Raw genomic sequence first — 27,015 nt, forward strand, 5'->3', positions numbered from 1 at the left:
CGGCCGCCCCTGCGCGCCCCTCTCGCGCCTCCGCCTCGGCGCCGGGCCTGCAGCAGCCCCCGGGCTCCGTTCAGATCTGAAGTTCTTTCCCCTGCTCGTTTATTTCCCGTCCCCTCGGTCCCCCGAGCCCCTGGCCAGCCGCCCCCGGCCCCAGGGAGGCGGCAGCCGCGGCCTCGCCGCGCTCGCCCCCGCCGGGCCGCCTTGCCCGCCGCCGGCTGCGGCTTCAGGTGTGCTCCCCCCCCCCCTTTTTTAATTTTTCTTTCTCTGATGCTTTACAAATGTTCCATGATCTCTTAAGATAGATTTTCTTCGTGCGTTTTAAATATATATTTCATTTTGCTTATTTTTTTTAAAAAAAAACTTCACTCAACTGCTCGCAGTTCGATGCACCTTGTCKTTCAGAGGCTCCTTCATTTCCTTTGCGCCCTGTTCCTGCTGCTTGCTGTCTGCTCCTGCAGCTCTGCCACTGCAAATAGCTTTTTGTATTTTTAGAAAGAGATTGACGTTATTTTTCTTTTTTTAACAAAGGTTCACTTCTTGAGAAATTACAGTAAATTAAAAGACTCTTGGCTGGGGAACATATATATGGGGAAGCACTGTCCTTAGCACTGTATCATCATTTTTGGGTGCAATAACTCTGTGTATTGAAACCTTAACGTTTAATGTTAAGGCAATGATTAATATCAAACCCTGTTGAAACTAGGTATGTACCTATTGTGGCCAAACCAGTGCAAAAAATTATCCAAAGAGAAAAATTAYAGAGCAATTTTTACCCACATTTTTTCAGATTTGCTTAAATACTAAGCTAACAAAAGCTATTGCTTTTTCGTGTACAGACAAGATTTTGGCATCCAGGTTTATTTTGATATTCTCTAAGCAGAGGAATGTGTTAAAAGGCAGGATGAAATAAAATCCTAAAAAAGGATTTTGTAACACAATTGCTATTTTAATGGGCAATTTTACAAGGATGGATTTAGTTTCAGAAATAGTTTTAAGAAGAGTTTTAAAGAGACATCAAAGTGTCTGAAATCTTTGTAACGGAGCTAGTGCCAAAGATCAGAGGGGAGAAAAAAAAATGTCTATTTAAGAAGTGCTTCTTACTTTTGAAAAGACCAGGATTATATACGAAACTACTTTAGTGTGTTTCTTTTTCTTCTAAAATGTTGACCACATGTAAAGTTGATAGTCTTGTTTTAAGGTGGTATTTATGAAGTAAGCCCTGTATTGTAATTTGTGCTAAATCGTAGTCATTTTAAAGCCACTCTTCTAACTGAAATGTGATGCTATTTCAACTCTTTAATTATTCTAGAATTCTCTTGATGCAAATGGTTACACCTGTCAATAGAAGGGTGTATTTATTTCCAAAAGTCTTGTATGGAGTTGTATCTTTTTTTTTTTCCTTTTTGTGTTTGTAAGCCTACCTGTTACCATATCTGGAACATTGTCAAAACTAATCCTGAATGTGGTCCAACTTAATACAGTCAGTTTTCTATAAAAATGCTTTGTGCTTTCTTGTGTGATGACATTTGGGAGGAGTTCCTAGGAAACATTTTCAAAGCTACCTCAGTATCTGCTTTCATGTGCCTTCTTAAAGCTTGCTTTTTTTTTTTTCCTTACAACATATTTGACAGCAGTTGTGTTGGTGCTGTTCTGAGTCCACCTTCTGCAGTACTGTAGATTACAAGCTTTTGTAGGTGGGCACCTTTTTTTATTTTCTTGGCACAGTTCGTTTGTAGAGCCATGATGACAGTAATGCAGAAAATAATTAACAATACAATAACACACAATCCAGCTAGCACTCCACAGATTTCAATTAAGTAATCTGAATTTAGCATCATTTTAAAATATTTTTTAGATTTTGGAAAACTAATTGAAAAAAATGAATAGCCTTTAGTCTAGTGCCATTTTTATTTCTARTTATTTTTTAAAATGTTAACATTGACATGCTGTAAATAGCACAGGCAAATAAATACCTATTTTCATATTATGATTTTTCTTAAGTTGTGCTTGGAGTCAAAATTAGAACTACTGTAAACCTCTTATTTTTTCTTTAAGAATGAATTCATTCAGAACAAAAAGAGTCTTTGTCTTGTTATGATTTTGTTAAGCCTGGTRTTTAACAGTACAAAGTGGATGGTAACTACATCAGCAGCATCAAGCATGATACCCAGTATTAATGAAGATACGATTTTATATTATATCGTCTATGTACGGGTTAGAAGAAAGTTGTAGGCATACATAAGAAAAATGTCCGATATAGATGGAATCTCAGATTAGAAATCAATTTATTAAAATATTTACATTTATAGTTTATGTTTCAGTGCTATAAAAATTACTTTATGAAAATCTGTTAAGCATGAAAGAATGTCGTGTTATGTGTATCATTTCTCCTTAGTTTTCAGTTGTAGGGCAAATTAAGGTTACCATACAGAAACTTAGCATGGATAAAAGCAGAAACTGAGGGAATAGCTATATGACTATATTCCTGTAACACACTTTTGAAAAGCCATTTGGAGGGGTAGATGACAGTGGGAAATTAATTAGAAATGATGTGGCCTCAAAGAAACAGATAGTCTACTGTGGCAAGGGCTGCTTGTTACTCCCTATTCCCCTGTTCTTCCGTATGTGACTGTAATGAGACAAGAAGTAGTTGTGCAGACGTGATCTAGATTTGTGTGTTCTAGTCCCTGCCTTAGAGTGTAATTTCTGAGCTTTGGCTTTTCAAGAAGCTGCACAGAACCTCCGTCTGCAGTTGTGCTATGAAGGCTGTGAATTTGAACATGGATTTTTCTAAGTGGTGTGTACTCTAGATCAGTCTTGGTTTTATTGAACTGTAACATTTCTTTTGATAGGCATTAAAATCCATTACAAGATTTATATTTTGGCTTTACAAGGAGAATGGGATTCTTTCCTTATTGATTCTAGTAGGTCTTGAGTGAATGTCAAAATTAATGTTTTTCTCTCTGTTACAGTGTCATCTCYCGACCTTAAAGAATATTGTTCTGTTTTTTCCTAGCTTTTTAACACCACTTTTATCTGCAATTATATGCAATATATATTAAACCATACGTTCCATGYATAGCCAACTGAACCTGCTCCTTGTTTAATTAAAACTTCTGAGAATGTTAAGTACTTTTAAAATGTTGAAACTTCAGACAGTATATGCTGTCAAGTGTAATCCCTAACATGAGAATTTTCGTTTAAAAAGATTGCTAATGCTGGTAACTCTTTGGAGCACATACTGTCTTTTTACCCTAGTTACCTAGTAATGGATAAAAAATTATTCATCATGTCTCTGGAATAAAAGACAGTCCTTGTTTTGAAGGGCTTGCTGTATAAGTGTATAAGTTCTTCATGGAAGTTGTCAGATTAGAAGTAGGATACAGATTAAAAATAGATGCACATTTTATGGATACAGCATTTAGACACTAATCTAAATACTAACCATTTCAATTGTACTTTCTGTTTAAGCTTGCTATAGTGAAGTCCTACCAGCATGGTTAATTTTTTGCAACCTTTTTTTTTATTTGAAAGCTTTATAACCAACTCTGATTCTAAARTTTAAGTAATTAGGAAAAAGTCGTAAGAGGCTAAAACTTTTGGCAGTGCTTTACCTTAACTGTCCCTATTTTCTTTTCCTTACAGTGGTGGGAAGGACAGCTGTTACAATATGATGCAGTGTGTTGCTGCTGGACATCAGATTGTTGCTCTAGCTAATTTAAGACCTGCTGAAAACACAGGTATGAAAGCCTCATTTCTCATAGGAGGTTTTTTGAAATAAGAAACAATGGAGGCACAACTATATCTGAAATAAATTTTTATGTATTTTTATATAGTTTTGCATATTGAAGGACAATTTGAAAATAGTCTTTAAGAGGTAACAGAAAGAAAATGTTACGGAGACTTAGTAAATGTATTTTTACTCAAAGGGAAAAACACACAAGAGGATGAAGACCAGTAAAAGAAAGGCTTACACAATTTGAAAAAAGGAAAACATGACTATTTCTGGTAGTATTAAGCAGGGAATGTGTGAGTTCAGCAGTGTGAATAATAAAAAGTGATATGAGATATTGTCTGACTAAACAAACACTGTTTTTCTAGAAACACTTTTAATTGGGATTAACCAATCTAGCTGCCAAAAATAAGCAGTTCTGCTGCTGCCTGTTCATTCTTAACTCCATGCATCCTTCTCTGTTATTCTAGCCCAGCATTTGTGAGCTGGATTGGGGCACTGATCTAGATTAGAGTTAATCTTGGTCTGCTGCTTTTCCAAATGCCAGAGTTAGTTTTAACATGGAACAATTTTCTGATCAGTTCCTCACAAACTGAACTTAGACTTATTTCTACACAAGATTCTCAGGTGATTCTCAGGCACGGCTAACTTGAGGAGAGAGAGATTACTTTTTGTGTGCTGGGCTAGGGTGTTAACTGGATGAAGTAAACTTGAAATGAGGTTTGGAAAGAGAGTGAGTTGTTTCCTGGTTAGCAGGGGACAATTTCCAGTATGAAGCATGTTAACATCTGTTTTGCTTARTGTATGTTATCATAAGATATGATGTCTGGTAACTGCACAGTAGGAAGATGTGCAGAAGTTGTGAAGGGAAAGGTGAACTGAGATCACAGATGACTCATGGACAGGACTGGCAAGTACTAGAGAGTGGGCAGGAACATATTTTTATTCCCTTGGTGGCTATGGCAAAATGATCTCTAATCTTGTTGAAATGTATTTGTCTTTAAACTAATTTATCCACATCAGAAATGTAGAATATTGTCATTAAAATCGTAAAATGATCCCTTTAAGTGTGTAGTTGGAAATTTTGTGTAAAGTTAATTGAGGTGCTTCAGGCAATAGTGGGTTCTATTCCATTCATTTTATTTTATCGTGTACCACTGTTGCCTGGATAATCTCAGTTAATAAAGAAACAGTGTATTCTGAACTGAATATCAATTTAAAGGGACCTTGTCATGTTTTATGTACATTGAAAAATATTGAGGTTTATTTTAAATAAAGTTTTCTTGCCCAGGTTGGTTAGTTGCGATTATGGGTTCCTGGGCCCATTTTGAGCAGATACATAAATCTGTTCTACTGTACTGCATCAAATGTGACATGACATAATGATTACATCACAAATTAGTTATCTCAGTCGAGTTGTAGACCTTTCTATCTCCAGTGTGTGCCATATGGGCATACAGCAGAGATGCTTTATGTGTCTGGGTCTGAATTAAGAGTTCCTGCATTAAGATAGTGAATTGTGTTAGTTTTTAACAAATGAGGTAGAAATTTCATCAGTAATGTTGTATTGCTTTATTGATCTGTTAAAATCATCTAGGTAATTTTTTTAATGTTAGCTGTGTATCAGAGTTTGAGATTGTCTCTTGATTAAAGAAACAGCAGCAAGCAGTTGGTTACATTCTGAGGTTAATTTTTGAAGCGAGTGGAGTAGGAAGGGACTGAATAATATAACAGATAACCTTTTCTTTTTGTAGCARTTAAAGCATTGTAACAATCTACTTTTATTCTGCTTAAGCTGCAATAACCTGTTCTTCACTCTTGATGACCATGATAACTGATTGAATGGTAACATTTGGGGATATTTTGGCAACCTATTGCTTATTCTCAGTGTTGCAGTGTGTTCCAAGTTTCTTGCACTGAATATGTTGAAATGTAGTTAGGTTTGTGTCTCTGAGCTGTGCATCTCTCTGAATTGCTGTATAAATTTGAGCAGCATTGGTATCTTACAAAATTTTTGGATGAAGCATGGAGGAATAGTAAAGAAGAGGTAGACAAAACAATTTCAAAGTAGTCAGCAGGTTCATGATATGGATCTTCTTGTCCATAGGTCTGCTGGGGTGAAAAGATCAACATTTTTTTTTTTAAAATCCATGTTCATAGAGGTGGTGTTAACAAACAACTCTGAACCAAAAAATACTACCATTAAGTTTTTCCTCAGTGCTCTGAAATGTTGTAATTTTCTGTAACTGTTGAAAGAGGTACTTAATATCATGCTTATTTCTTAATTGTGGCAGGGCAGATTGATGAATTGGACAGCTATATGTATCAAACAGTAGGACACCATGCCATTGACCTGTATGCTGATGCAATGGATTTGCCACTCTATCGTTGTTTCATAAAAGGTACCAGTGTTAATACTGGACGAATATACACCACATGTGCGGAAGATGAGGTTGAAGACCTTTACCGCCTTTTGAAACTTGTTAAGGTATGTTGAATGAAAGAATGAAATCCTTGGAGATGATTATGTTGCTTCAATACATTACACTGATCCATGAATTTAAGTAAATAATCTACTTGTGTATTTATGGAAAGCTGTGAAAAAAATTTTTGGACACTGCTGCTGCTATAAGTCTAGTTTCTATTTCTTTGTTTTTCCTTACAGTGTAAATATATATAGCATAACTTAACCTATTCTTTTTTTCCCTGTTTTAAATCAGACTAATCACTGATTAATTCTCATTTCAAACCAAAACTCTGTTCGTATTCAATACACCTCCAGTAGGTGCTTGGCAGATAATACAAAAAAAAAACATAATTGTAAAAACTATCTATAACCAAAATGGAATATAGAGTTTCATATTTGAAATAATGCATTGCTTGGATATTTGAATGTGAGATCTTTTTGATAAATGCACAAAATCCAATGTATGGGAAAGTAATGTCTATACATTTGTATTTCTTTGCATTTATGCTCTATAAACCAAGTTTTCGGTTCTTGGTTTGTATGTTGCAGATCATTCACAAAGTATTACATAATATTTTATGGTTATGATTTTCATTCTGGTAGCCCTGTAACTATATTCTAATGTTTCATGTAAAAGCAGTAACATAAACTAATCTTTTTAACTATAAAGCCATTTTGAGACATAATGAGCATATTTCCTAAAACACTTGAGATTTGCTCTTTGCTGTTTTTCAGAAATTTCGTGTGGTACTTGGGTACTTGATTTCAATGGAATCTGAATTATTTCTTGGGAGAAATGAATAGAAAGATTCCCGTTAACTCCAGAGTTTTTAGATGAAATTTGAGTAAAAATGTTATGTCTTGTTTTTTATCTTGGGTCTTCCAGTTATTTGTAATGATGTTTCCTCTGCACAAAACTAAAATAATGTGATGTTCAGAGGATCATATTAATTGCTACAGTTACTAAGAAGTAAGTGTTTAATTTTATTTATAAAATTGGTAGACTACTTTCTTGAAACTTCAGCTAAAGATATTTCTGATCTTCAATTTAGATATTGAGCATTTTCTAGCCCCCTTTTCTCCCACTCCATTTTTCCCCCATGGAAATCAAAAATGAGATTCATAAACTTGAAAGCTTCAGGCTTATACTTTGTTTAGTATTAAGAAATAATTTTGCAGATAAGCCTAGGAATGTAGTTTTGAGTGCAGGATGTTTCCTGAACCATGTTGAAGTCAGGTGTTACGTTTTCTAAATATTTTTGACAGGGAAATCACGCTCATTAAAATAAAATTGAAATCCAATGTCTGTGTTGGAATATGAGACTACTAAATGGAAAAATAGTGCATATAGGCAATGTTATCAATCTAGAGTGCTTCACAAAGTTTTAAAATGGAATATGTGTATCATGCAGGACAGGTTGAAAGAAATACGGTACAGCACTTTAAAATGATTTTTTGAACCATGATAATATTATGAATTAGATACACTAGTATATATCGTCTGTTAGAGCTGCATGATAACAGCTTTCTGATGCTGGGAAAGATAATAAATTACTGATCAATTTAATTAAAAATGGGCAGATTCGTGGCAATTAAGATTAAATTTCCCTTTCGATCCTTGCTGTCTTTGGAGAAATGGATGCTTTGACATAAATTAGTGCTAATGTTGAATCTTGACAACTTGTGCTTTTAAAGTTCGTACGTGGTAATTATAACTATAGTTGAAAGTGATGTTACTGAGTTGTCTAGGACTGAATAACTCCACTTTCTTGTATAAAAATATTAATTCCACTATAGGATATTTTAAAGACATAAATATTATCAATATGTTGCTTTGTATATGTTAGACACTGTATAGTGTCTGTATAGCCTTTACAGTCAAGCACATTTATGAAGTTCTAGTGCAAAAGTTTCAGCAGAAATCTTGCATATTCTGATGAATGATTGAGTAATTATATGAGGGGGGCATAGTCTATAGGAACTGCAACTCTCCATGTTGATCACTTTAGTTTTAAAAAAGAAATGAATTTTTTTTGTCTCTCTCGTGTAAACATTAGCTTTGGAAGCTGTCTTTTTTTTTATATATATTTGTCTATGACTACATTTTTATAGCTTTACTATGTAAGTCTTAATCACTGTACATTTTTCATTAGGAATTCTTATTTTTTTAGATGATGCTAATAGTTTTAAATAGCTCAATTTACTGTCTGTTGAAGTGGGGGGAGAAATCTGCAAAAGACATGTAAAAATGCAGCCTTGAGTTAACATAATTTCAAAGCAATGGTCAAAATAGTATTTTTCTATCTAATGTTTTGGACATAAGAATACAGGAAAGATATATCAAGATGAAAACCATATACTATATCTTACTTTCAGCTTGTAAAGAATATTAGTGTTACAAGTAGTTATTTAATAATAAATTAAAGTAAACTCCATTTGAAAAACTAGTATGAGTTCAGAAAGTATTGGACACTTTTAAAGACAATTTTATGAGAAAGAGATTTCTTTAAAAGTTAAATATTCCACTGTAGTGCTGAGGAACCGAAGACAATAGTTCAGAAAGTGATATTGACTGTAGATGGATGTGAAACTGTTAATTTTATTTTCACAAACCCAGATGAGTGATGAGCTGAAGTAAATTATATTTACTTTTAGTTACCTGATGTCCTGTTCTAGATTGTCCATGTTGAATGCGTGTTGGAAAACACCTCAGAATACTTACATAATGTCTAAATGTTACTACAGAGTTCTTACCTCATAGCAGTATTTCTATTTAATGTAGGACATTCAAATCCTGAAATCTAAGAAATAATTTAATCTACTATCCTTGTTACTGAATAAGGATTACTGAAATTCTGTTTCTGTTCATGTTTGTTTGCATGATTCAGGTTTTCTCAAGCAAATCATGTAAGTGCTTCCTTAGTTACCTGAATTATCCTTCAGAGTTTAATYCTCACTTTGTCTTTGAAATCAGAAAAATGTGCAGGAAGACTGCTTCTTATACCTTACTAATCAAAAAGAATGGACCATTGAGGGGCTTTTATAAAACTTTCCTGCAACATACTCCTCTTCATAGGTGTGTTTAACTGCTTTCTCCTTTTTCTAGGTAACTATGATCATGTCCAAATATATATTGGGATTTAATGCAAGCACATACTGAAGTTGTGCTAAAGAAGTTGAATGTTGGGTTGCTTTCTGTATCCTATGGACAGTAGTTTCCGGACTGTACAAACCCCTGCAAGATRTATTTTCCTTTGGGGCTGGGTTTCAGTTGACAGTTCTGTCTTGTTCCAGGTTTTTTTGCTTTGTCTCCTCTGCTGTGTGAGGGTTTGGCTTTTATTTGGTAAGATGCCGCTGGATGTTGGTCTTGAAAGAAGAGATTTTTCCTTTGAGCTATTTGTTCATGTTTTTCTATAACAAAATTCTTAATTCTCGTTTTTGAAATTATGTCAGGAGAAGTATATTGATTCTGTTTCTAATTTCTTTATAATAAATTTACTTATGCTTATCCTTATTTATAAAGCATGAGAGATCATTTTCAGTGCATTTTCACTTTTAACGTGTTAGTTTCTGTTAGAGTTCTCTTTGAGAAGCACTTTGTGGAGTCAGAACCTGCAAACTAACAAAAAACCAGAAATGCTTGAAAGAAAATAACATACTGGATCTCGGAACTGAAGGATTAATTGTGGTATCATTGATCACCAGCTGAAAAAATAAGTATTGCTGTTGGGTGTATTGGATATATGAAATATTTTAATAATAATAGCCTTTGCATGTAGCACTATTTCATTTTATCAGTATCCTGGGAGAGAAAGGAGCTGTAATTCTTTTCAAAAAATAATGTCCTGGAGCATCCTGGAGCAGTGATCTTATAACTCAAAAAGTCAGTCACTGGGAATAGGTAACATGCCTTTTAGTTAAAGCAGCAAAGAGCTTATTAATACAGTGTGACTCCTTTAGTTAATAATTATTTTTGAAGGACAGGATCATGATTTTGTAATAAAACCATAATGATGTTTACTGAAGACAGGAAATATTCCTGTCCATATTACAGTTAACATTACAATAGCTGTGTAATTTTTGATGTTATTTCACATGATACACTGATAGAAATGTATCGGTCCATACAGGATTATGTGAAAGAGAGGGAACTCCAGGACCTATCATTATTCCATGAAACTCCGTAAGATTTGGAGTTCTTCAGGAATCAGTGCCAAAGCTTGAGGTGAATGGATGAAATACAARGTTACTCTGCTGTCTTTGTGTGGGGGATAATTCTCTCACAGAAAATAAAACTTTCAGTTCCACATTATTCCTAATGGTATTTCTGCATGCTAAGGAAGCAGTCTTTCTTTTTTCCTTCTTCAAATTTTAGCTGTTGTAGATAATGGATAAAATGAGTTCTCAAGTTCAGTCCTTTCTATAGATCTTTTGTTTCTGACATTGGCATAGTAGTAATCTTCACATGGAAGCTTGCCTTTTGAARTAATGTTGTTGGTTTGTTACTTTTAAAATCTCCAAAGTTTAACTTTTATTCAGAGTTTGASTGACTTATTTTATGCTACTTGTGAAGTTGTTCCAACACTTACATTTTTGTAAGCTTATCCAGTGCTGTTGGATTTACRGTATTGCCTTCTGCCCGTTCTATATGCAATAACGTACTTGTACAAGGAAAGATGTTATTAGTTGTGAACTTTTTCTTAGAACACAGATTTTGGTATTGTATTAAATAAATTCTTTATTATACGTCTAAACTATTACCTAGCATGTGTTTGACTAAGTCACGTTTTCATCTAGTCACATATTTTAAAAAGTATCTTAATTTAATCTCTGAATCAACTAGGAAAGACCTCACTATTTTAAAGCATCAGTTCTACCTGTGRGTTTCACTGTGACTTTGGCTTTCAAAATAAAGTAGTATTTTACAGTCCATTGAATTTTTTTTCAGAACAAGCACACTGCTCCAATTAATATGGATTATGAGCACTAAGAGGGAGATAAATTTCACTGTCTTTACTTGGACATTAATGAATAGATGTAAAATGTAATAGAGTATTCAGTTATTGGAGCCATATATTGGAATAAGATAATCAGTTATAGTTTTGTAAAAAAACAATACTTTAAGAATTCTTAATCTGATGGCTTCAGCATGCTGTTCACCAGATGAATTCTGCAGTTCAAAAAGTTCAGACATGTTGATACGTTCCTTCCTTCTTACTGGTGGGATTGAGAGGGTTCAGACACCTGTAGAATGGTTCTCCGCTGTAGTSATCATTTCCCTCTTTTTGGTTGTAGAAAATCTTCAGTTTTTCCTRTTAACATTCAAATTATTTGTGGATCTGTAGGCTAATTCCTCTGAGTGATATTTCTTAAAAAAATGAGAACGRTTGAAATTACAGCAAGAGGTATATTTCTTTATGTTGAATTTCTGAAATAATCACCCCCTCTTCATTTTTTTCATATTTTAAGGTTATTGCAAAGGAAGGGATTTATACRTTTGTACGTTTGATATTTTGATAGATAAACTTTATATAGTTCAGCAATTGAAACAAGAATTTATATGCAGCAAATRGAATTGTAACATCAGTAGTGAACAAACATCCCACAACTCTTCAGTGCCTTGGCTGGGGGGAACAGTGATAGACACAAAAATGGAAGTTACTTTTTGTCATATTGATTAGGTGAGTTTTTGGCCACTATATCTCTCACAACATTTCTTTTTACTATTAAGCTTGAGTATTGTATATGTTTTGGAACTCATGAAATGACTACCTRGGCTGACAAGAAATAAATAATTGCTTCTTTGTAAAGTAAGTTTTTTTTTTTTGAGACAAAATATTTGATTTTTTTCATGTAGTAAACACTAAGTCCTCTACATTTTTTTAATGGCTAGATTTTGATCTGTAAAAATTCAGATTGTCCCTTTGCACTCATGATATCAAACTACTTCATATATATATATGTATGTATATATATATATATATATATACACACACACACACACAATATATATACATACATATATATACACACACTGACTTACGATTTTTCCATTCAGTTAATTCTAGAGTGGAGCCTCATAGCTTTTCCTGGCCAAGCTAGAGGACAACCATTGTCATCAGCAGTGGATGAGATGTCAAATTAATAAGGGTTGCACTTTAGTCAGTGTAAAAATGTTGTTATGCGTCTTGTTCTTGTCACAAAATGGGGTTTGTTTTCTGGTTTGAATTTTAAAATGAGATGGGAATAAGGAAATCTGCTAATCAACAGGATGCCTGTCATTCTCCACTTCTCATCTGAACTGTTCAAGAGGGGTCAGTTTTCCTTCCAGAATGGGATCCTGAGCAACATCTCAGAGGTAGCTTCTTACCGTGAGAAATGTTGAGCTTTATGTAAACAACAAAGTCACTGTATTTCTTCTTGTTAGGTGTATGGAGTTGTTTTCATTCACTCTYAGTCTTGTTGTGTTAATACTGAATAAGCAGAGACAGTTAGGCTAATGGTGAGAGATGGTAAGCAAGCCCTGGGGCTTGTTTTGGTCAGTCTTAAAGCTTCTGATTGCCAGGTTTTCCTAATTTCCCATTTCCGGGGCATCTCCAGTGTGACCTTGCCTGCTGAATATGATGTTCTGGGTTGCAAAATTCTCACATGCATTTGGAAATGGGCAGCCAGGCATTGTTTACAGGACGCCAAATGAACTGTGTGCTCACAGCAAGTTTGATAAACACACATTTCCTCCTTTTATCAGTGAGATTGCAGAACGTGAAGTATGAGTTTCCAGTTTTACTCATTCCCTTCAAACCTTTTCCTGTTTAAAAAAATGGAGTCTCACTAATTGGATGATGATCTGTCCCTAGATTTGGGAGGTTTTATTGTTGTTTTTTTAATTCTACTTACTGATTAGTGACACTTTATTTCAGTGCCTACCTTGGCCAGGTTTGGCAGGCGTTCAGATAAAAGCTTTCCGTTTGCTCAGTAGGAAGAGGTTCATCCCTATCAAAGTAAAGTGAATGCTAATTAACAGTAATGACTTCTAATCACTTTGCTTTTATACTCCTTTAGGAGCACTGCTATTATCCAATGTAGTTAAGTGAAATGCTTGTATATGAATCAACAATACTGTATTTCTAGCAGCTATTGCTCACAATCAAGCTTTGAATAAATTACTTGGGTAAAATTGGTTTTAATATGCTGTATCGCATGGGGAGAGAGTAACCTCAAATATCTTGTTAAATATCTTGAATATTTAGAGAGTCTTCTATTAACATTTTGGCACTCAGTATTGTATTTAAATGGAAAAATACATTAAAATGTTTAAGTCAATTTTGTAAATGTTATCAACACTTTTTTTTTTTAAGTGACATGCATAGACTTAACAGCCTCAGTAACAACCCCATTCGGATCCAGTTGCAGATCAGTGAGAATGAGCTGTTACATTTCTGAGTTATAATTCAGTAAATTTTACAAAGAAAGGACTTATCCCTTAATTGAAGAACTTCATTTTTTTAGTCTAGTGTCATAGTGTATGTTCTCAGTGGGTTAATATGCACTTCTTTTATTAATACTTTGAGTATCTAATAAAGCCTGTTAGTTTTATTTACATGCATACAATCTATCTACAATCAGACAAACTTCAAAAGGATGTAGAATAATAATTGCAGCTATATAATAAAACCTATTAATATATAGAAACAAAAAGTAGATGAAATTTTATTCAGCAAAAAATGTACTCTTAGTCAGAAAAAATACYAATGAAAAGCAAGGACTAAATAGACTATCAGACGAGGAGTATGTTCATCATTTTTAAAATAATTGTGATTTAAAAATAGAATTARGGAAAAGATAGAATATGAAATAATTTCAAAATCGGTGAATTTTCTCACTTAACATTGCATATACAGAGCTTTAGCAGCTGAAGATGGCAAAAACTGGATGAAACCCCTTTCTGACACACAGTTTAGCTTTGCTTGCTTGCTTTTTTTTTTTTTTAATAACAAGTAGCTTGAAATAATTGCTTGAATCATTTAGGAGGAGTCCCAGGTCTTAGTGTCTGTGAAATAACTGATGTGGTAAATATATTTTTGTCATTAKTTTGTGCAATTTGTTTTAAAAATAGGATTTTCATTTTGTGTGACAATCTCTTTTTATSTGGTACCTCTGTCTTTGGATGCTTAGAGACAAAATTCCTGCACAGTCACCATTGCAGGTTTTTTGCATATGGATGTGAGTGAATATCCACAGGCAGCATCTATTGTTGGAGTTTTTTGTTTATTTGATTTTTTGGGGAGTGGGTCATTCATGCACATAACTTAAAACATTTTTCTGGTGCGTGTTTTGCAATGACACATCCTTGTCTGTTTGCTTGAGCTTCTTCTCTGTTGGCATTTATTCTGGTTTCTTTAGTTAAGTTATTGCCTATCTTAATTTAATAATACTTTCCATATAGTCTTTCCTTCTTAAATGTGAATTGGAGTTCATGTTCATAAAAGTACTATGATCTTTTGTTACATTACTGTAAAACATGCTGCTAGTAGTCACCATCAGGATGTTTAAAAAGGAGCAATAACTTTCTCCTTTACAGTTCCATTTAARTGGACAGTATTATCCATATCTTATTTCAGTATTTTGATTTCCTGCTTGGCAACCTCAGCATGCTTTTGGAGGATGAAAAATGAAAAATAAGAAAAATAAATACTCTTGTTTTCTGCTGAAGCAACTGGCTTGTTTATATGGTTTATACTTTTCATTAGGCAGCAGTAATATATGTTTTAAAATTTATTACTGTTTAATTAAATGCTATTGGGATTAGTTCTAATGAAATACAATCAAGGACAGGAGAGCTTTCATATAGCTGAACAGTAAAACATTTATCAAATTTGCCTTTATAAACATTTTTATTTCCTAAGCTCGTTCTTTGTATAAAAATAATTTTGGTTACTTATACAATTACTGATTTATAAAAGGTGACTTATTTAATATCCCTCCCCATTTGATATAAAGATCATAGTAACATAGAGCATTGCATACTTAAATTATTTTCAGCTGTACACTTACTGTTTCTGATCAGTGTGTTTAAAGATAATTCTTTTGGAAAGATTAAAATTTCATTTGGTATGTATTTCACCAACACTGTCATTTTCAAAATAGAAGTGATTGATTTGTAACTGGCATTACAGAGAGGAATAAAATAGAATTGGCCTTTTAAGCAGAACTGTACAGTATAAAGATATTCTTTTTGTTGATAAATCCTGTCTATGGAAGAATTGCATAACAGTCAACACTCATTTTCATATTGATTGTGACTAGGATTCCAGTAATAGGTTACTGTTTGTAAAGGATAAGAAGGTGTTATGATTAGTTACCTTTTCCACAGAAAGTACTACAAAGGAAAATGCCAAATATGTGAACTGCAGTATTCCTATCAGCCTGACAGTCTGTTATGTGAACTTTTTTTTTTCAGTCCATTTTCCTTCAGAAATGCAGCTTCTGTCATTTTGCCTTTTTGCCTTGTTATTGTATTAGGTTTAGTGCATTTACATGCTCTCCTAACTCTGGATTTTTTTTTCCTGCCAATGTTCTCTTCTTGGGCCCTGTCACTGTTGTAGCACTTGAAAATTGATACAACAGTGCCCTCTGTAGTTTCTCTGTAAGTGGTTACTACATGTTGCTGGGTTTCAGCATTCAGGTAAAGAACAGGATGTTTAGATTCATTTTTAGCTGAAACAAAGCCCTGTTTTTTCTTAAGGAAACATTTTGATTTTCACTGTCTGCTTTACATTCAAGAAAGGGAACAAAAGAGACTATTCTGAGTCTTTTAGGGTTATAAGCTATCTCTTGTCATTATCTAGTGAAAATCTAAAATTTTATAAGGCATTCAGGACARCCATTTAGGCTGTGTAGAATTTTCGGAGTCATCTAGGCTTTCTTGAGTTTTTTGTTTGAAGTGGAGCCTYAAAATAAAATAATTCTAAACTTGCTTCCTTTGCGGTTGCAGCTTCTCCTTAACTAGGTCTTGCATGATCTGCCAGGGACTTCAGATATGCTTACCAGCAGAACACCTAAGTTTATTAATGACGTTGTTTTAATTCACACAGTGACTGAAGTAATTGTTGTTCATTAGAATTGATTTGTCTCTAAAGCTCATTTACAATTTAGATTTTTTTTTACGTCATTATAGCTTAATATGCAAATCACTTTTTATGCTGCATTTTGTGCAGTACTTGGAGAGGTTTGGTATTGAACACACATGCTCCCTGCATTCTCATATATGCACATGAGTACGTTCTTGCTTTCTCTCTCTTGTGCACACATGCACACACACAATGCCATTTAAATATTGTAAGCTACAATAAAAAAGCATGACCTTTGAAAAATAAATGTTTTAACTACAATTAGTTTCTTCTATAACAGCATCATAAAAGTCACTCCGTGAAAAGTTAAATGGCTTTATTTTATGATGGGGAGTGTTAATGTAAGTGTAGAACACACTCTTAATGCACTTCTATGAATTGAAAATCATAAGTCATTGCAGTAAATTATCGTTAATGATGTAACCATTGATGGCAATTCAAAACATTCCTGTATCTCTAATGATTTGTGTTAAACACATGACTGCCCACATCCCTTAGTACTTTTGGAAGAGTAGGTGGATTAATGCACCAGCTTTCTACTTTTGAAGACCATTTTTTTCTGCATAACAAGTGATAAGAATGTTGTTTTAAATAGTTTTCTACATCACAAACCATTCTTGGCAATATTTGAGATACGGTAATAAATGAAGACTAAATTAAAATGGACCCGTCTGATCACTGGCAAGATGTTTTGAGAGTGTGGTGTGTAGAAGCTTTGATTTTTGCRTATTTAGTTTATGAATAATCTGTAGTCTTTAGTTATATGAGGTCTTTGCTTTTTACCAACACTTGGGATTGTATATACTGAAATGTTGCTGGAAGAACTATTATTGCACCTATTKTGTAGTAGCTAATCTAGAAAATACCTCAATTAACATATAAAGATTACTGAAGTTAAAAAGGTGACCTGTGTTTTGGGTAAACCAACTATTATTCTACCCACRGAAAAGATTAAATTTGGTCAAAGTCACTTTACTTAATTCTAAACTTAACTAAAACTTGACTGTGAATCGTGCTTAATTCTTGCATTGATTGCACAATTATTGTTAATCTTAAATATTGATTTTTTTGTTTGTTTGTTTCATGTTGTTAATGAGCTTCTTTGTGCACTGTTAGCTTCATAATACCAACACAAGGCTGTTGAGCTGTCTTTGGTTTGTTTCCTTATCTCAGAAAGCAGGAGGGTTGGGGGTAAAACAAGTATATTTTTTCTTCATTATAGTCCTATCAGAAGTATCATAGATTATTCTAATTTTTAAAGTGTCCGTGAAAGCTTATCATATAAAGAAAAGGTAGAAAATGGATATTAGAGAAAATAGATGACTAGATTTCATTTGTAATCAGTAAACACTTGTTTTACATACAATTTTAATCTTTTCAATGGAACAGTTCACTCTTTTTAGACAAACGTGTCATTCAATTTAGTGGTAATTTTGCTTATAAAATTAAATTCAAAGAGAATGTTTTAATGAAGAAAACAAGTCTGGGTGCTTTAATAAAAGTGCAGTCTGGTTGGCAATAAGAGAAGGGTTTAATTTTGAAGTGCAACCTTTGAGACAGRTAAGATGCTTTCTATTTGGAAAAAATGAATAAGGTATATTTTCTTGCAATGAAACTAGCAAATTAAGATTCAACTTAATTAAAATAGTGATAAATGTAGATTACATTATTGGAGACGATGAATTATGGCAGTTCTGTCTACTGAGAGCCTGCATAATTTACCAAGATCGTGCAAAGCCGTGGCAGAGCAGCCACTGCAGACGGTTATAGGAAATGTCCTGTTTATTCTGCATGTATATCCTTTTTTWAAAAAATAATTCCAGTAGGCTATTAATTTTATGTTCTTTCTTTCTGTGGAAACCCATCAAATGAGAGAGTATTTTTGATGGCATAACATTTTTCAGACAAAAACTAGTACTTAGTTTTTAGTCAGTTACTCTATGGCATGCTTGTACTCTTCCTATAGYTTTAAATACATGCATAGTTATTTTTGGTATCTAAAACAATGATACTGTTCTCTTACAGTTAACCATCATGTAACCAGTCTGTCTTTGAAGAAGATGCATTAAATTATCTGGCCTAGCTTTGTGTTCTTATGTTTCTTTAGCTTCCATGTTCTCCAGCCCATACACAGAAAATGTATGTGTGTTTATATGTACAAATACATAATGTTTTGTTTGATGATCGTGATTTTACAGAGCTATGTMACTCTTGCTTTATAATTGCTTGGCTTAGTATCAATATTACTCATCCATATATTCATTTTCCATTCTACTTCAGGTTGACTTGTTAAGTAAAATAACTGTTTTTCTCTTCACATTCCTCTCAATTTTCTTTAGACTTGTACAATTTCCAGTCATTGTGGTTTTCTTTTTTTTTTCCTTTTTTCTTTTTTTTTCTTTCTTCTTCTTTTTTTTTGTTGTTGTTGTTGTTGTTGTTGTTGTTGTTGTTGTTGTTGTTGTTGTTGCTACAATAACCCCCTTTTGACACCTTTAGCATTAACCTTACCCTTTGGAGGGTGTTCTTAGGGAAAGTCTGTCAGTCATTATTTATTACCCACTTGTCATTGTGACTTATTCATTGCTTACATCACCATTCTCAAAAGTATTGCTTTACAGAACRGTGAACGCTGCTGCAAAGGGAAGATCAATAAATGCTTTCAAAGGAAGATTTACCCTGAGACTTAGATCTTCTTTTTAATACTAAATCTGTGCTGTTAGTTCTGAGATGGTTTTAATATTTTGACATTAAGCACTTTTTTTTTTCTTAAAATGGAAAGATGCTACTCTTAACTAAATCATTTATGTAATAAACATTTGAAAAGATTTCTCTTAATTTCAGTGATACTACCACATATAATTTGCATCAGGAGAAGAAAGTAGTTGTTTGAAAACTTCATCAATTGAAGAAAAATTCTCCCCTCTTGCTGTGCCTATTAAAATCTCTTTGAGAGTTTGATGACCTATGCTGTCATTGCCAGAGTATCTAATTCCATTTGATGTGGTGAATACTGACACCTTTGAAAAGATGATTTATCTGGAAAGTTATGTGAGTATATAATGTTAAATTAACTGTATTAGGTGCAAATTCAGGCAGTTCAGAATTTGCAAATGCCAAATGAATAGTTCATTCAGCTGGACTTGCAGGTTTCTGATAAGGTGACAGGGTGTGTTGTGTTTTTAAGGAAGAGAGCCTATTTAGAATGTTAAAACTAGAGCTTCACTTAGTTGAACATTTCYTGAATTTCATCATTAGTTTCTTAGGTCTTGCTTCCTTTCAGGTGGAAGGTGTGAGCTTCTGCAGTTAGTCTCCCCTTTGAATATATGACTCACAGAGGATGCATCCAGATTTAATTTTTTCCCCAAACCTTTTATTGTTCCTCTTTGTTCAGGAGATGCTCTGTCCATGTCTAATTAGAATAACAGTTTCCCTTAATTATGCAAATGAGCCTGTATTAGGCAATGGTCATCCCTAATGCTTAATTTCTTCAGGGAAATGTAGAACTCGCTCCTGTCTTCTGTGACTCACTGGTATGTTTCAGTGTGCATCCATGCAGAGGGTGTTATATTCTTACCAATAGGTGCATTTAAAACATAGGAAATGGATTTATCAAAATAGGATGAATGTATCTTACTAACAACATGTTGACTAGTAGATTCCTTGGTGAACAAAATATGCTCTTAATAAAAACTATCCTATCCCTCTTATCTTATTACAACTACTGTCCAYGGTCAGTTAGACCAGGGCAAAAGGGTCTTAAGTACAAATTTGCGTTCTTGGATGCCTCAGTCCTTTGAAACTTGAGTTTCTATGTTAAAAAAAAAAAACAGCAAATGATTACAGCACTTTGACTAAAGAAGAGGCACGTGATTCAGAGACTGGTATCTAAAATTCATACTTAAACCCTTTCAATTATAAAGCATCTCTGAGATGTCTTTCTTTAGGCTACGAACTGAGTTAGGGAAATTCTGATTTAAGCAATATTATCTTCCTAGTTTAGAGAGTCAATTTGTTCTTAAWCTTGGAAAATACTATATTAATCTCTCTTCTGTTTAGGAGTGAGTGAAGAGGGGTGGTGAAAGAAGATATGGAAAAAATCTTTTCTCTGTGATGCAGTTACCTATAGTTAATATCAGAAAACAAACAAACAAAAAAGTTAATCTAGTTTTGATAAAGGTTTTTAAAGATGTGGAACCTGCATGRGGGAAAAAAAAATTATTGCCTTTAAACAGAGAAGGTACATTGATAACCTCACTTCGGCAGTTTTATCTTACTATATACTTGCTATTAATATCATATTAAAGAATCATATAGAGGAATACTTTCTTTCAACAAGATGTTGTTTGAATTGTATTTTAAGTCTAAAGTTAGTATTTTGTATTATATCAAATAAAAAAAAGAGGAATAGAATTGAACAGAGGAACAGAATCAAATGTGTAAGTTATTTTAACATTCCATCCATTTCTTCTTTTCTTTTTTCCTCTCAGAAAAAATATGTTTTACTCATGGTAAGTTGGTGCTAGGAATGGAACAGGAAGGAGAAATGTTGGAATTCAGTGATAAAGATTTGTGGAGATGAATAAAAAGCRTACTTTGAAAGATACTGCGATTTGGGGGAAAGGGTGAAAGGTATACTCTTTATCTTTCCTCTTTCTTTGCTCAACAATTTACTTCTACATCACCCTTTCTTCTTTGGCCTTTGGAGTAGATTATGTTACAGTAGGTTCAGGATAATTCAGTTGATGGTTATCTCTCTGGTAGTGTTTCTGATTTTCTTTGCAGTGTTTTCTGGCCTATGGCTTTTCTTGATATTGTTTGTGCTCCAGGTTTGCCTCTGATTTGTACACTAAAATTAATCTCCTAACTTTCTCTCTCCAATTTTAAACATTCACTTGCCTTTAATTTCAGGCTCACCCCAGTAGGCTATGTACTTGTCCTGTTTTATAAAACATCGCTAATCCCTGCCAAGCGTGCTCTCTCAGTCGCCATGCTTCTTTTACGCTTTTTGGCACACTCATGGGCCCACACGAGGGGCATGTCCTCTTCCTCAAAGAAGCAAAGCCTCACTTTCGCCCAAGTGGAAGCAATAGGAAGCAATTTTCTTCTTGACTGTAATAAGCCTTACTTGCAAATGCTAAAGGGATATAACGGCTGCCATTCTGAGAGCAACCTGAGGCTACAGTCCTGTTGACAAYATGAGATGTCAGAACTTCACAGGATTGAAAGGTAGATTTCAGATTTGTGACAACTGATAAATAAAGCAAGTTATTGTAGATCTTATGATAAAATTAAGAGATTTTTCAGTTTAATCATTTCCTTTTTTCTAACAAAATACTAAACTTTAGAGGAAGGCGATTTTTCTGTAACTTTTTATCGTTGTTCTATTACAAAAATACTCAGAACCTTTTACTTTGCTATTTATTTCTTTTCTTTTTTTTCTGAGCTGATTATTTTCTGTTTTTATCTTTTGCCATTTCTTTGGCATTTTCTCATCTGCCTTCTTTCTCTTTCTTCCAATGTCCTTCTAAATAACTTTATTTTCCTTTTCTTCCTTAAGGCAGACCCTCAAGCCTCCCTTTCTTTTTGCTTCCCAAATTCTCTTTGCCTTAAAGAAATAAACTTCTAATTGTCCCCTAAGGTACATGCTTGTCAGCCTAGGTTGGGGCAGTGTTGCTTGCATATGTTGGCATTTCCTGAAGGCTTGCCACTTTCAGCTTTGTCTGCATTTAAAGCGAGTTAGACTTCATGTGAATCTGATGTTTTAGTGCCTGATTCTTACTTTTCTTATTCCTAAAAGAGATATTATCGTATTTAGTTTCAGAATCATTATGCATGTGTAAAATAGGAAAATTGGACCAGATTTGCCTAGAATGTTCATGGAAAATATTGTATGCGTTGACTATTTTGAATGCAAAATCTTAATGAAGCTTGTAATTCTTTATATACATTTTTACAGTATGTACCTTATTATGGCCTTATCTTGAAGCTCTCTTACAATCACCTGACTGAAAGGCAGAATTTCCATTTTGTATGGAAAATGTTTCTAGAGGTTTATGATGAGAATCTGGAGGAAAATTAGATACTGAAATTTCTTGTGAAACAAACAGATGAGAAACATTGAAACTTATCTGTTTGTCTTCCGAATCTCGAACAGCTGGTTCTTCTGAGAGAGCAGCTATGGGCATTTTCTGCTGCTTACTGAAGCTAGATATCCTGCTGTCGAAAGTCCAGGGATATCTGGCTTGCAGCGGCTTTCATCTATTACATCATGGTTCACGTGCAAGCAGGAATGTTCTGCTGTCACGCTGGTTCTTAAGGCCCTTCTGGCCAAAATTAAATGGGATCACTCTGAGTCGCTGAAAGGCTTCAACCCTGCCTTGCAGTGGAGTGAGCCAGACTGGCATCTGCAGATTGGGCAGGGCAGGACCGTGTTGTCAGGTTGGGGCCAAGCAGGTAGGGCAAGTCCATTTTTAAGTTTGCAGTTCACATGGGGAAGCTATATACAGGGCTGCAGACCATGTAAACCCAGACTCCATTGTGGCTTGTTAGGTGAACTGACAGGAAGCCAGGAAGAAAAGTCCTTCTGTGTTGTCTGGAAACTTGCCAAAACCAATATGTTCTCATAAAACATTTCAGCTTTAATGAATTGGCATTTTTAATGAAAAACTGTTCTGTTGGAAAATCCCAGCCTCTAAGTGCTACTATACTGCTCTTACTAAATAGTAGTAATAGTAATTCTACCTTCTTCTGCCTATTGATTTTATTCCATGTTCTTGTGCCTCGTATAAAACAAAATGAAACTGCTTATTCATAAAGTTGTTATATTGTCTTATCTTTTCTGCCTTGCATTTTAAGGAAACGTTTAATGTTGATTAGAAACAGTTGAAATAGCCTGGCAGAGGTGGTGCCTTAAGTGTAGTACTGTGTTGCACACTTCAAATTTCTCCTTGCAGATATTTATTCTTAAGTGTTTACATCACACTCAGTTTTCAGTCTCTTACTAAAAACTTTGCCATTATATAACCTGATAGCATCTCTGATTGCATAACCCCAGCTATGATAGAGAGTGTGTGTTTATTATTAGACTTRAAGTGAAGTGGATTAGGCATGAAATGTAGCCTAACCTCAGAACCTGTCTGCTGGTAGAGTAATTGAAGAGAAGAGAGGATTCCTTCCTGCGTACAGCAAGACTCCGGGAAGAGTCAGAGTGCTCTGTCCTCTCCGAGCACGACAGGAGCAGTGCCAGGGGTTCCCCGGGAGGCCGGGGGTGTTACCCCGGCTAGGCTTGCCCTTGCCGTTTGAGCAGAGCTCAGGGTGCTCCTGGGCTGGGAGCCGGAGGCGTTGCCTGGTCGGTCCATCTCGGAGGAGAGCAGTTTGCATTTGTGGCATAAAACCAGGCAGTGAAGGGAGGAGATGAAGATAAATCGTTTTCTAAGGTCTGAATTCACTGCCRTATTAAGGTACCCTCTTAAAAGAAAACAGTCCTTCTTGGAGATTGATGAGACTTGAATTTTTGTTTTGGTTACCTGTGGTTTTGATGAATATGCCTGAATTTGATAGAGGACATTGCTTAGGAACTTTTCCTGAACATTTCCTGAAATAATTAAGTAGAGTAAAAAGTTTCCATATTGGGAATTTGGTGTCTTAAAACCACTGCATTTAAATAGGCAGATAGCAGCATTAAGATCTCAGCTATCACATAAAACAGAATAGAAATGTTGTACCATATGAATTTTAGTTATTGAACTTGACACAGAAATTACCAAGTGAGGTTTTGTGACCTTTACCATTTCAGTTAATTAGGTTGTGTTATTGAATGGTCCCTATTTGACCTGGGTTATCTACAGGTCTTTTTTTTTAAAAAAAAAAAAAAAAACAGTAAATAAAAATTTGTTTGACTGTGGATAGCACCTTTTTTATAATCACAAAAAATTTTAAGAGTATTAACATTTACAGTATTGTAACTGTTAGAAATGAGTACATATATGTTTTTTACATTCTTTTTCCTAAAATGCCTTTTTATTTTATTATTATGCAACAGGAGACAAGGCAACATCATACAGAAAATTAAAGAAAAAAATGAAAGTATTCAATTTTGTCAATTAGTGGTTGCCTAAGTTAAAATTTGCATGAGTTTCACCTAAAATAGAATTCAGATTGAATTTCAAAATCTCATCATAAATTACAAATTATTTCTACCTTTACTGTCATGATTTCAGTCCAGTACCTTTATGCAAAACAAATCATTAATAGCCTTCTTTGAAAAAATATATGTTAGGAAGAAATTGTTTCATAAATATACATTTGCAGTGTTTGTTGTRAAATACATAATGTCCCAGTTAAATTTAGGAGCAGTAGGCCCCATCACTTTTAATTTGACTTAGTTTGCTGAACAGTCTTATACTAGAATAATATCTACTTTTGTATTTTATTTTCTTGTTTTTGCATAGCAGAGTGTTAACTCTTTCATGTCTAGTGTTATACTTACTAATAATCTTTGAATTTTATTTCCTTGTGCATCAGGGAAAATTGCAGTATCATCTGTCTTTGAAGGATTTGCTTAAGCATCTATTTAATCTTTATAATAGGACACCTGCACAAAAGCTCTTAGGCAGATTATAAGAAGTCATCGGTCAGAAACCTTTTCTATCAGAAAACTTTTTTTAGAATAAAAAAATGTAATTTTATTTATTTTTTTTTACCTATAGAGATTTGAATACTTTTTTTTTTTAACAACACCTGTTGCTAGGTGGATTTATTTTGTTATTTGGTTGTTTGGTGCATCTTATTTATTTATACAGTGTTCCTTCCTCTGAACTGTTACTAACTGTTATCAAACTTGATAAGCTTCCCTTTTTCTAACATTAAGAATATGAAAGTTTTAGGTTAGATAATAATGTGTAATTGCTTTTAAATTTGCCTGAGAGGTTTAACATAATTTTACCTTGCATTTCTAGAATTAAATGCTACAGAGTATCAAGGAAGTTTTTCTTCCTTTCTCTYTCCATTAAATGAGTTTTCCATTATAGCTTTTAAAGATTTCAGAGGTGCTGATCAAGGTTGATTACCTGAACAATAATTTAAGGAAGAGGGTAAGAAGATATATTGGTGAATTCACACATTATTAAAGAATAATAATATTACTAATATGTTCAGATAAATTAACTACTGTGCCTTAGTTACAGTGGTTTATGGTAGTACTCTGCAGGGAAAGAAAAGAGAGGAAAGTGTTTGTGGTTGTTTATATTCTGGTTTTTATTCATACCTGCTAAAGAACAGTAAATATTGGCTCTAAGGATGAAGTCATCTGTATAAAAACACAATAAATAATTGATAACAATAAATAATTATCATAGTACTGATTCCACAAAGATTTTTCAAGTATTTACACAACACTAGTTTTAAATTTGATTAGAGAGACATTCCATTAGAGAGACAGAGCTAATAGTCACTGAAATTGATGACATCTTCCAAAAATTATCTGATAATTCATGTGCAGCATGGGTGGCAGTGATTATTCTGCACATTCAAAGTCTGATTTTTTTTTAATTTATTTTGCTATAATACTGTTACTTTCAATAGCGCACAGATAGCCAAGTCATTTGAACACTATTCCTGCTGTTTTATTGTATTGTAATATAAACATAAATACAGTGTTAAGAACTGTACCAGTAGTGTCAGACTCCTTAAGGTCTTGAGAAAATTGTCATAACTTCTAAAATAACTGATAATCATTTGAGGGTCAAAAAGAGCAACATGCTGTATTTCTTAGCTTTCTGCTTTCTTTTTCTCAAGGTTTGTCTGAGATTTAATTTTATGTGAAGTACACAAAACACTGTCAGTGAAACATCATCACTTTGTAAAAGCTGTTTATAATATGGTCTGGCACAAAATGTGCAGAAAATTGAAAAAGAATATTCCGAACTTTATTCATAGAGCTAAGTAGTATGTGTTATTTAAAACAGTGTCCGAARACATGATGTATGAATGTGAGGCATCTTCATGTTTGCAAAAAATGTGTATTTATCATTTAAATAAAGAATTTCCCAGAGCTACAAATATATCTTTTAAGACTTGCAAACTATTTATAACAGATAAATATATATATTTAATTTATGCAAATACAATTTTTTTATATGTGTTTGAATGAGTGTATATGTGCATGTATGTTTCTGTTTGTGTGGATATCTGTCTTTATATATTTGATCTTTACAGTTTTCAGGATTTTTTTGTCCTATTCATTTTTAAATATTCCATTTAAATGCATATTTTGATTTTTCATGTGGGACTAGGTAGAATGCCTTTCCATTACAATACTAAAAGAATAATCCACTTTAACACTATTTCTCCCTAAAGGGATCGTCTTCTCTTGTCATATGGTGTTACTTTTCTGAGAATGGTATTAACACACATGATGTAGTGATTTTTATTTTGATTCAAAAGATGTTTTGTTCTGGTAGTTAAAAAAAGATTAAGGAATGTCTCTTGAATCCTGTTGCTAAACAGTATCCTGAGTTCAAGAAAAACTGGAAACCTCCAAAAGACAAGACGATCTGTATGTGTCTTGATAAAGATGGGGTATTAGTAATACTCAGAGTACAAAATTTAGAGGTGACAAGGAGGTGTGGTGCATTTTTGGAGGAAAAAGAATTCAAAATTCTAAAGAAAGTAAAATGGAAATACAG

General features: G+C 33.7%; 1 protein-coding gene across 4 annotated transcripts in view; it reads left to right on the forward strand.

The window, feature by feature from the left end:
• Nucleotides 1-2,698: 2,698 nt before the first annotated feature.
• Nucleotides 2,699-27,015, forward strand: part of DPH6 (diphthamine biosynthesis 6) — a 205,738-nt gene continuing 181,421 nt past the window's right edge. Inside the window, exons 1-3 of one of the 4 annotated variants that reach the window (XM_085301636.1) lie at nt 2,699-2,797; nt 3,646-3,740; nt 6,028-6,221. In XM_085301636.1, coding sequence (XP_085157762.1) covers nt 2,760-2,797; nt 3,646-3,740; nt 6,028-6,221 — 327 coding nt within the window. In that variant the 5' untranslated portion in view covers nt 2,699-2,759. The remainder of the gene's footprint in view (nt 2,798-3,645; nt 3,741-6,027; nt 6,222-27,015) is intronic. The other 3 variants (XM_085301634.1, XM_085301635.1, XM_085301637.1) reach the window with 3 other exon arrangements.

This window comes from Rhea americana, unplaced genomic scaffold (genome assembly GCF_003343005.1).
Source record: "Rhea americana isolate MKP2758 unplaced genomic scaffold, rheAme1 scaffold_18, whole genome shotgun sequence".
NCBI classification, from domain to species: Eukaryota; Metazoa; Chordata; class Aves; order Rheiformes; family Rheidae; genus Rhea; species Rhea americana.